General features: G+C 39.2%; 2 protein-coding genes across 2 annotated transcripts in view; one reads left to right on the plus strand and one right to left on the minus strand.

The window, feature by feature from the left end:
* Nucleotides 1–12,440, minus strand: part of LOC308081901 (uncharacterized protein) — a gene marked incomplete at both ends in the record, with an annotated part of 33,106 nt that overhangs the window by 17,875 nt on the left and 2,791 nt on the right. The window contains one exon of the mRNA XM_080423517.1: nt 11,543–11,758. Coding sequence (XP_080279643.1) covers nt 11,543–11,758 — 216 coding nt within the window. The remainder of the gene's footprint in view (nt 1–11,542; nt 11,759–12,440) is intronic.
* Nucleotides 1,874–9,943, plus strand: LOC308082914 (GTPase IMAP family member 8-like; the record flags this gene model as incomplete). Its single annotated transcript, XM_080424996.1, has 7 exons — nt 1,874–1,901; nt 1,996–2,194; nt 2,507–2,703; nt 5,235–5,930; nt 7,182–7,300; nt 8,306–8,900; nt 9,786–9,943. The coding sequence occupies 7 exons, from the start codon at nt 1,874–1,876 to the stop codon at nt 9,941–9,943; spliced, it is 1,992 nt and encodes a 663-aa protein (XP_080281122.1).

The raw sequence follows: 12,440 nt of genomic DNA on the forward strand, positions 1-12,440 counted from the left end.
AAGAAATGATTGGTAGTAGTCCAACCTGGACATTAGCATGGCCGTGATTCCATCCATGAAATCTGACATAGAAAACAAACTGTGGCCAACAAAGGTTGTCAACTGACATATTTTCTATTGAAATGTAAAGCTACAATGTAAATGGCATTTCCAGTTGTCTTAATTATTAAGAACCCACGTCCGCCCCCTCCCTCTATAAAAGGACACTTTTATTAATGGCCATTTCATGAATTGACAGTTAACATATATATTCAGCTATCTAATATGTAATATCAAATGGAATCTAAAGCTATCCCTTAACTATTATTATTATTACTATTAGTGCAGGCCCAAACCCAAACACACACACGCACACGCACACGCACACACGCACACACACACACACACACACACACACACACACACACACACACACACACACACACACACACACACACACACACACACACACAAACACACACACACAAACTTACTGCGGTGGGACTGGTAGACGTTTTAGTCTACCAGTGAATCAGAATCAGAATCAGAATCAGTTTTATTGTCACATCACAGGTTTACAAGGTAAAGAAGTGGATGAAATTCGTTTTTGTATACATCGTTCCCATCGCAACGTTAATTTCCATAGAAAGAAGAGGGGGGGGGGGGGGGAGAAGAAGAGGGGTGGGGGGCAAGTGGGAAGGAGATCAAAACAAGAGAGCAACAGAAGGCCAGACAAGTTATCTACATATTTACAAAGTACCTGAGATAATAAAAAACTAAGGTGCCTGAGCATAGCAGCAATGTATGTATACTGTGCATGTTATACTTATACTGTGCATGATATACATATAGACGTTAAGGTGCTTAGAGAAAAAAGAGCACAATAAAAAGACAAAAAAAAGTCAGTGCGTTATACATGGGATTAAGGTGCAAAAGGTCAGTGCGTGTCCACCTAGGGTGGACTGACCATCTCTGACCCTAGAGATGAAACCACTCTGGTTTGGTGGCTAGAACCAGCCATGCTAACAGCTGTTGATGTAGCGGTTGACCTTTTGACCTATTGCTAAGTCCCTTATCTCAAACAATGCTGCTCCAGCAAGGAGCAGCATTGTGGAATAATACTGGAGTTGTTATGTTAGTACTTGCTTTCCAGCTGTTCAAATATGTTAATTGTATTTCATTATTTTCCACCTTTATTTAACTTTCTGTTTAGGATTATAATAACCCTATTTACTTATGTCAGATCCTTGAAATAGGAGTGTGTTGAAGACACAGCTAGTGTTTACTGTGCATTTTCTCCACAGAAAGGGAGTGAGAGTAGCTGTCAGCTTGGTTCACACACAGCCACTATGGGGAGACATTTCCCTCAAGTTCCCTGATAAAACACTTCAGGTTGGCCCAATGACTTATTCAATCCTGAAGCCCTGCTCTTTATCTCTGTTCAGTGCACTTTAGTCTGAATGACTCCATGATAACAACCACAGCAATGTGACAACAGAGCACATTCTCATGTGAATATCCTCCCTTAAGCCAATTTTAATATAGGACACTAAACAGCAAATAGCAGGCGACGCACTGTGAGCTAGAAGATCTGCTATTTTCACTATTGATTCTGGTAAATCATTGCATTTTGGGGAAAATGTGTAATTATTTACACTGAAAATATAATTTGTAATTTCTACTTTTGAATACAGAAGTATTTTTAAAAGCAAGTATTCTAGTACTTTAACTCAAGATACACATTTGACCAGGAGTATGAGTACTCGGTCCACCACTGTTAATTATTGTCAAATGTATGATATAACAGTAATGACAACAAAACAATAATAGCGGATTATTGTGCCTTATACTGTATTGTTACTGTTTTACAGTTCAAACAACAGCTGTAGACAGGATGTCCAGAACCTCAGCTTCCATCAGAGGTTAGTTCTATTGAAACACATGAAACCAACAAACTGATACTGGTTTAGTCACATCTGTGATCTTTATGAATATTATATTTATTTTTCCAACCAGGGAAGAACAGCGACCCGACAGAACTGAGAATTGTTCTGATCGGGGGAAGACATGGAGGTGGATCCAGTGGAAAGAGTTCAGTAGGAAACATCATCCTGGGCAGAGATGTTTTTAAAACTAAAAGATTTACATCTAAGAGTGTCATGAGACAAGAGGAAGTGTCAGGGAGACAGGTCACTGTGGTAGACACTCCAGGATGGTGGTCTACTCACCCCCTAGATCTTACCCCAAAACTGACTCAGTTAGAAATCCAACAGAGTGTGAATCTGTGTTGTCCAGGACCCCATGTCTTTGCCCTAGTGATGAGACTGGACAACCCATATATAGGAACAGGGATGTCAGCAGAGGAGCATGTGAGATTTCTCCTTAGTGACAGAGTGTGGAAACACACTATTGTGGTGTTCACTGTAGCTGATAAAAACAACATGAGACCTGAGCTCATTAGATCTAACCCTGTATTAAGATATCTTATAGAGAAATGTGAAGGCCGCTTCCATGTTCTCAACATTAGTGACAGAGGAGATGGTAGTCAGGTCACAGAGCTGCTGGAGAAGGTAGATCAGATGGTGACTAGTAATGGTTGTCACTATGAGACAGAAGAACACGTCTCAGAGGAACTGAAGGAGAGGGAGAGAACTATCAGAAGAAGAGCAGAACAAAGGACGGCAGACACTCAGAAACGAACAGCTGGACTTCCAAAAGAAATTGGTATGTTTTGTTTTACTTTAAGAAAGAATATTTTATTACTTTTGACCAGGAGGTTCATGCGTCTGCCTGTCTGTCTGTCTGTCTGTCTGTCTGTCTGTCTGTCTGTCTGTCTGTCTGTCTCATAAACCATTAGGCAGATGAGTGTCATATTTCTTTTGCACAATGTCATCAAGCCAAGGTCAATAACAACTACATGTACAGTGTGTTTTTTCTGTGAATTAATAATTGAAGGACAATCGTTCCTCCAGGCTATGGGATAGGCACCCTGAGACGGACTAGCCAATCAGGGGGCTACATGTCCGGTTTATGAGATCCACAATACTAACAATCCAAAAATAATTTGGTCAAATACAATGTTGTTTAACTTCCTCTTATGGAGGACTCACACAGTGAAAACCAACACTTACAGTTCAAATCACTGCCTTTGATTGACTGTTCATACAAACATAATTGATATTAAAAAAATGAATAGTAGGGATGTTCATGCAAAAAAATATAAAAATCTACCGTTCTTGAGACAGATTTTTCAAATCTCCCACTTATGAGTGCAACAATGAATCGAACTAATACATTTAATAATTTAATAATCGATTATAAAAAAATATTGATAACTTGATAAAATAATAAATTAATAATTGATCCTTATTTTCGGCTTGTCATTATAGTTGAACATTTAAAAAAAGGTAAACAAATAGTGAAAGTAGCAGATCTACAAGTTCACAGTGTGACGTGTTGTGAGCATGTAGATCTGCTGTGTTCACTATTTTTGCAAGACACTGTTGTGTGACAAAGTCAAAATAGGACATAAGTGGCTAATCATTGAATTACACCCCATCCAAACTGCACTGTAATATTAGTTAATATGAATGGTTTATATATACTAAACCATTCATTATGAAAACAAGACAGGGTATAATAACAGATTAGCAGATGTGGATCTCAGACTTCATGTGGTCAGTCTATCTATAACATTTATGACATTTCTATAGATATCTATGACACATCTATGACATTTCTAGGACATAATTATGTATAACATATGACTCCATATTTGGCCAAAGTTTCAGCCTGATCCAACCCAAATTCAATTCCATTATAAAATGTAAGTTATAAAAAGCAACACTGCCTCATCAAAGTTGGTATAATTACTTTATATATTGTCAGATACTTGCATGTGACATTATATTATCACCACTTCACCCAAATCCAGCTCAAGTGGAGTTAGGAGTTGATAAGAACAGCTGACAATAGCTCAAATCGCTGCGGAGGGAGAGGTTCCAAATGGGGCTAAGCTGACAATGGATCTCCAAGCTCACAATGCATCACAACGTGTGAATTATGCCCCGATGCTTCATGACACTTATTATATAATATAGACCTACAATTATAAAACAGACTTTAAATATTACAATGACTTCTGCAAAAAGGGTTTCACAGAGTTGGAGTTTAAGTAGAACTAGCGAGAGTAATTTCTTGTCACATTGATCTCCTCAGAAAACACTTCATAGATTTTAGAAATAGAATTACTTCTTTTCATATGTGTTCAATAGCGCTGGTTTATGAAAACAAAACAAAAAACCTGAAAATTGAGTTAGCTGGTTCCCGCCGGACAGCGACAATATTTAAAACATATGAGAAAATACATACATGGAGTTACTTCCTTGGCTTACTGGCAGTGTTCACAAGAAAGTTGGAGATGATCGGTCGGTTTGTGAGATTAGCCACACACACACACACACACACACACACACACACACACACACACACACACACACACACACACACACACACACACACACACACACACACGTTTTGTAGATGTATCGTGCCACTGTTACTTGACTCTACATCACTGTACTCTACTGAACACACCTTATTGTTCATTTAACTTGTATCAATGCGATTATTAGATATTAAGAACAACATGTAATTACCTAGACATACTTTGTTCCTTGACCACATTAAGGCTATTTTGACCATTTCATTAGAAACAGAGACAGCTCCACGGATCATGTTCAACTCAGATTTGGCTCAACAAAGGGAATGAACTCGTTCTCATGCTATTCAACAAAAAATGTGGAATGCCCTACCAAAAGGAGTAAAGGAGTGTAAACCCCTACTCACTTTCAAAACTGCCCTAAAGATACACCTTCAGGAGGCTGCAATTCGAAAATGGCCCCTGTCAAAGTCTTAACCTACCCTTTCCAGTTTAGTACAACTTGTATTGTGAATTTGTACTTCCATTTACTTGTTGTTCTCATGTCTTACTAAATAAAGTACATCAATCAATCAATCAATCATTATAGGAGAATCCCCCGTAAAAAAAACGAAACAAAAACTAAAACATACATTTAAAAAAATAAATAAAGATAGCAGATCTACAAGCTCACACTGTGTCATATCACATAGTGAGCTTGTAGATCTGCCATTTAAACTATGTGTTATTAAAATAGCACAATGGAAACGGAGAATTATTTCTTCAGTGAGTGTTTAAAAAAAGGTGTACAAGTAATTAATGTTTTCTCTGACAGGACTGACTGACCTCAGGATTGTGTTGTTGGGAAAGAGTGGGTCTGGGAAGAGTTCAGCAGGGAACACCATTCTGACAGGAAGTGGTTTTAAAGTTAGTCAGACAGGTCAGAGTTCAGTGCAGTGTGAGGTGAGACATGGTAAAGTAGGGAGACATGTGACAGTGGTGGACTCACCAGGCTGGTTCTACAACAGTCCACTACAGGGCACCTCAGAGATGGACAAACTGGAGATCCAGAACAGTGTGTCTCTCTGTCCTCCTGGACCACATGCTGTTCTTCTAGCGGTTCCTCTTCATAGAGCATTCACCAAAGCAGAGAGAGTTGCAGTAGAGGAACACATGACACTTCTGTCACGGAGAGTGTGGAGTCACACTAGTATACTCTTCACCTATGGAGACCGTCTGGGAGACAAAAGCATTGAGCAGCACATTGAGGCTGAAGGAGAAGACCTCCGCTGGCTTGTTGACAAATGTGGGAACAGGTATCATGTCTTCAACAATAGGAAGAGAGATGACACTCAGGTCACACAGCTTCTGGAGAAGATAGATGCGATGGTGTCAGGAAACACAGGTGGACACTATGAAGATGATGGAGATGAGAAGATGTCAGGGAGGAAGAGGAACATAGAGGAACATGTCCACACATTCATGACCAAGACACACAGACAAAGAACTGCTCTGAAAGCTCTGTTTGAAGGTAATGTTTATAAAACCTATTTGTGTGTGTGTGTGTGTGTGTGTGTGTGTGTGTGTGTGTGTGTGTGTGTGTGTGTGTGTGTGTGTGTGCGTGTGTGCGCGCATGCGCGTGTAATTGTGTTTGCCTGTCTCTTCTAATACATTTTTATATCAGCAATAATATATATTATCAATATTTTGCCAATTTAATATATTGTGTCTGTCGGGCAGGAAACTTCTGCATTTTTAAACTTTTTTTTTTTTTATTAATACCCTACTTCATCATACAACAACGTCACGCAAAAGTAGCAAAAATAGCAAAAATAGCAGATCTACAAGCTCACAATGCGTCGCATCGTGACACGTTGTGAGCTTGTAGATCTGCTATTTGTGCTAACATTTTGAAAGGTAAAGTGAAAGTGGTTAAGTCTGTCTGCATGTGGGTTTTATACATATTGAACAAATGAAAGGTATTATAAAGAGCTTGTAACTAATAATAACTACATTGTATCCATTGGAACACATGGTTCTTTATTCCATTTCCTGTAAAGTAATGGTTTTGGACATACAAGGTTTACACCCGACAGTGATGATGATGATGATGATGATTCATGATTCTATATGATAAAAAGCTGCAGTACAAATACACTTTAATGTTATAACGTATCTGATGACAAACACATTGACATATTCAGTGTTTAATTTCAACACATTTATATAATTGATCACAAGAATATTCATTAACTTCAAATGATTGATACATTAGTTCTACTGTTCTGTGGTCAGTTTAGTCACTATTATTACAGTATGTAATAATTCATGTAGATGAATCTATGAATCCAATACTAAATATTTAAATCAGTGTTCAAGATAAGGTAAGTGATATTTCATTGTTAAAATAAGAGTTAAATAGCTCAGTGTCAATAAGTGTTAACCACTTAAACCCTAAATACTTCATTTATTGGGATCCCCCAGGGGTCTATACTTGGTCCGCTCCTTTCCCCCCAAAATATCTAGACGAAAATAGCCGATCTACAAGCTCACAATGCGTTGCAAGGTGTTGCATTATGAGTTTTTAGATCTGCTATTTTTGCTATGTTAGGGTTCATTTTATCCAGTGCACTAATGTAGAGTGTGTGTGTGTGTGTGTGTGTGTGTGTGTGTGTGTGTGTGTGTGTGTGTGTGTGTGTGTGTGTGTGTGTGTGTGTGTGTGTGTGTGTGTGTGTGTGTGTGTGTGTGTGTGTGTGTGTGTGTGTGTGTGTGTGTGTGTCAGGAGAACATCAGAGTCTAGCAGATGTGACGCTGATGTTGGTTGGTGGAAAGCAGAAGGACAGGGACAGAGCTGGAAACCGCATTCTGCAGCAGAGTGTGTTTACAGAAACTCAATTCAAGGTGAGTAATATGATATGGGAGTAAACAGTAAAGAGATCAAATATAAATGTTTTCTGATGATAATGTGAAAGTATCAGCTGTCATGAATGTTTGAATGTGATCAATGAACTGTCAGTGATCAATACACACATGTTCATTTTCAAATAGATTCTCATCATGACTGTATCTTTCATGTAACCATGTACAGTGAGGTCTATTTTACTTAGACTAGAGGGTTCAGTCTTTATCCTCTTTTACAGTTTAGAGTGATGATTATCAGCAAAGCAGAGAGAAAGATGATGAAGAGAGGTAGACAATGAATGGGTAAGAGAGAGAGAGAGAGAGAGAGAGAGAGAGAGGAGAGAGAGAGAGAGAGAGAGAGAGAGAGAGAGAGAGAGAGAGAGAGAGAGAGAGAGAGAGAGAGAGAGAGAGAGAGAGAAGGATAGGATAATCATCCAGGGGTACAGTAGGTTGAGGATGTTACAACAGCAAAGAGTAAAAGTATAAAGTGTCACATGGTGCTGAGTCCTTCATGACTGTATTTAGAATGTAAGTATACATCAATATTTTTATTAGAGCACGTCCCCTTGTGGACATTTACAGTGTGCTCCACTGCACCTTTCTAGTTATGTTCCATTAAGGCCTTTGCAGACATTTGCGAAAAGACACACAAATCGAACTGGGTTCCGCACCGCCGCAGCCACTTGCCGCACGGCAAATTCAGAGCCGGTGTGCATGAGGTCATAGAGAACCATGTGTTCATTTAAAAAATGAAATTGTCTGTTTTTTTCCATGCGAAAAATCGCACCCTGTCTGCAAAGGCCTTAACTCCATTCCATACAGTTATTGTTATTTTATTTTTTTGTAGTGTTACTGTGGCACTGTTAGACAAAGTGATGGAGAATAATTACAAATACATTCAGTGAGTTCATTTCTGGCAAGCTTGAGAAAGTAACTCCAATGAGGACAGAATAGAATAAATGTTTTGTTTATTATGACTAACATACAGTAAACCTCATATTCCAGGAGTTTAAAACCCAGACTAAACTGACAGAATGTGTCAGACAACAGAGAAGAGTTGCTGACAGAAATGTGAGTGTGGTGAACTGTCCAGACTGGTCAACTACACCTCCATCACAGAAGATCAAAGACGTCCTTCTAGACGGTGTGACTCTGTGTTCTCCTGGACCCCATGCTGTCTTGGTGACTGTTGATGTCAGGTCCAGTTTCTCTGAAGCTGACAGGAGATCAGTGGAGGAACACATGGAGCTGCTGGGGGACAGAGTCTGGAGACACACTCTGGTTCTGTTCACACTGGGATACTGGCTGGGAGAGAGACGTGTTGAGGAGTACATAGAGTCTGAAGGAGAACCTCTGAGGTGGCTCCTGGAGAAATGTGGCTTCAGGTATCATGTTCAAGATGGTGTCAAGTGGGACATTTCAGAAGTAACAGAGCTGATGGAGAAAATAGAAGACATGGTGACGAGGAACAAAGGACACTCTCGGAGAGAGGAGGAGCTGATAGAGAGGATGTTAAAGTTTGCAGTGAAGGATCCAGAAGAACCAACCCTGCCAGCTGTCAGGAGAAGGAACAGCATTGATCATGGATATATTCCAAGTAGTGAGTATCAATAAACTGTCTGCAACATATTGTAACTATTCGTGTGTGTGTGTGTGTGTGTGTGTGTGTGTGTGTGTGTGTGTGTGTGTGTGTGTGTGTGTGTGTGTGTGTGTGTGTGTGTGTGTGTGTGTGTGTGTGTGTGTGTGTGTGTGTGTGTGTGTGAGCGTCTGTATTTTCATGAAACTAAGAGGGAAAAATCAGTATGCACTAATTCCGGTGCACTTTATTCCGTATGAGATTTAGAATTGATTTTAACATTTTATTAACTGCTTTTAAATCCCTCAATGGGATGGCCCCCCCTTATTTAACGGAGCTTGTGGAACACCACAACCAACCTAGAGCCCTAAGGTCAACTCACCTCTCTTTAATGACTCCCACAGTAACTGCCAAACTGAGAACCAGGGTTGACCGCGCTTTCGCCGTGGCTGCCCCCAGGCTCTGGAACGATCTACCCCTTTTCATTAGATCCGCCCAGTCCATTGTGGTTTTTAAGTCCCTACTCAAGACTTACTTTTTTGACCTGGCTTTTAACCAAAATTAAGCATTAACTTTGATTTGTTGTAATTGTTCATGATTTAATTGTACTTTGACTGTATTGTGTACTTGTTGTTCTTGTTTTGTTGACCTGTACAGCACTTTGGTCGGCGACAGTCGTTTTGAAATGTGCTATATAAATAAAGTTTGATTTGATTTGATTTGATTTAGTATGGCTGTCCTGAAGAGATGAAGAACTTTTGGGTGACAGAGGTCAAAGGTCAAAATGACATCACGGTTCATATGTGAGGAACAGAGACATGTAGAGATGCGGGGCTGCAGGGTTTTCACATCCAGGTGTGTTTTTATTCTCATTCTAAATGTCTTGCTGTCTGTTGTCTTCTCTTGCAGTGAGTGGTGGAACACCATCTGAAGCAGGAAGTTCATACTACCAGTCACCTGACAGGAAGGTCTCTGATTGGCTGGGGAAGTATCCTGTGCCCTCTTCAGGATACGGCACAGAGACAGATGATGATGTGATGAGTGTGAGAGATGAATATGTTTCATGAAATGAAACTTAGGGGTCATACTTGAATGGGTATAGAGCCCACCTGGGAAGCAGAAGGTCCCAGGTTTGATTCCCGGCTTCGGCAATGTGTCAAGGTGTCCATGAGCAAGACACTTAACCCCTAACTGCCCCTCCTCTGTGAGAAGCACTCAGCTGGATGAAGCTGAAAATGGAATAGGGATAAAATAGGTCTAGTTAAGTTTAGTTTGACATAAATCACACACATTAATTTTTCTCCATCATACATGATCATTGTAAGAACACAGTGATAACTGTTCCTTCGTAATATGAACTTATTTCTACATTGTTTCATGTATTATAATAATAATGACTAATTCAGTTTAGGTTCATGTTTATTTAAATGTATCCATTGACAAATATAATATATATATGTTATGATGTACAATAATTCTATATATTGTATGTATGTATGTATGTATGTATGTATGTATGTATGTATGTATGTATGTATGTATGTATGTATGTATGTATGTATGTATGTATGTATGTATGTATGTATGTATGTATGTATGTATGTATGTATGTATGTGTGTATGTATGTATGTAATAAATCAGCGTTAAGTACAGAACAAAATGTATCTAAACTAAAACCCAGTCAATATATAAGGCTGATGTTTTCATTTTTCAGTATCATGGATCAGTCAAGAATGACATTGTGTGTCAGTGCATTTTACTTCTCTTTAATTGGCCTTAGACTCCCATATCAATCTGGCTCTGATCTAAACATGTTATATGTGATACATTTACAACCATATCAGCTTCCATTGAAATGAACATGCATTTCCAACACTATTACAGTATTTTTACAAGCTCAACTTTATTGTTGTTTGTTCCGCGCTGTATATTAATGTACACTGTTCTGTTTAATCTATACGTAAATAAATCACTGCTTTAAGCACACAACTGGATATTATTATTATTATTATTATTATTATTATTATTATTATTATTATTATTATTATTATTATTACCATTATTATTATTATTATTATTATTATTATTATTATTATTATTATTATTATTATTATTATCAAAACTAAACTACTGATGGGAACTGTATTTATGGAGGACAGCTGACCATGCCTGAAACACAGATGCTATTAAAGCAGCACTATAGTTTGGGGTAACTAGAAGTTCGGCCTCACATCTAGCGTGACTTGACCAGATGCACCCTCGCCAAGTAAACGATGTACACGCTCATCGCTGTAATATTAGGGGAGCGTGTATTCCATAGCCTCTCTCTCTCCCTCCCTTCGTCTCTCTCTGTCTCCCTCCCTCCCGTCGTGTTGTCTGTGGCATGATGATTAGTTTGTGTGAGAAAATAGATTCTCGCCTGTTTCACGGATCTGGCAACGCTTGTTTCCAGTCAGTGATCATTTTGACGTAGCACACATCCCGGAAGTAAACAGCGAGCTGAAATATTGCAAACACTTTATGATTATTAGAAGTGGAGAACCACTGCCCTAACACACATAAAACTGGGGGTCCTTGAAATCAAAAAGGTTGAGAAACACTGGATTATAGCTTTATCAAAATAACACCTTGAAACAGAGAAATCACACAACATTGTCAAACGTACCCTGAATCTGTGTTCCTGCTGCATCGTCCATTATGTCCTCCTGTGGCCCAGAGACAAACTCACTGATTCTGACGTTATCGTAGATGTCCACCACTGTCTCCTCCTCCTCTCCTCTCTCCTCCTCCAGCTGTCCACTGTGGTCAGTGTCCCTCGTCTGTCCCCTGTCTCCATCTCTTGGCCTCACCTTCTTTGTCAAGACTGGACTGGCATAAATAACTGCAGACAAGGCAAAAAAAATGAAAAAGGCTTTTAAGGTTTTGAGGCCTATCAGGCTCGAAGCCTTATTGAAACTGTAGGCGTTCTTCTTCCGCCGTTTTTTCAGTTCTGGCCCAACCGTGTGGTCGCTTTTTACGAAACTTGGCAATATGGTAGAGGGCTATGCCAAACAGCTAAGAAACGAAACTCACAACTATCGGCCAAAGGGTGGCGCTATTTCACTCAATTGACTTTGAACAGGTACAACCCATGCCCTGTTTGACCTGCAGCCATGAAACTTCGATACACACATGCGTCTCCTCATGCCTAACAACTTTCATACTCATGACTTTTGACCTCTGACCTTTAGATTTCCCACCATTTTGAATTATATGAAAAACAGTAAAAATCCATCTCCTCCTGGGATCTTTGAGCAATCTGCACGAAACGTTTTACGTGGGTTTTTGATCAATAAGAATTATATTTTTGACAGAAATTATTTTGATATGGTTAAAGTTGTACAATGCAAAATCACAAATAACGATTTTTAGCAATCTCTGCTGGTCACTACCGTCACTGCATACAATTTCCGTAGTCCTCGATTACCCAGAATTCCATTCGTTATCACCGGAAGCCGGAAGCGTTTCAAAAAGCGATCTTTTAATTGTTTTATACTATCTACGGATCGTTTCTCTTAGCCAGT

Source organism: Gymnoscopelus braueri (assembly GCF_963280865.1).
Source record: "Gymnoscopelus braueri genome assembly, chromosome: 3".
NCBI classification, from domain to species: domain Eukaryota; kingdom Metazoa; phylum Chordata; class Actinopteri; order Myctophiformes; family Myctophidae; genus Gymnoscopelus; species Gymnoscopelus braueri.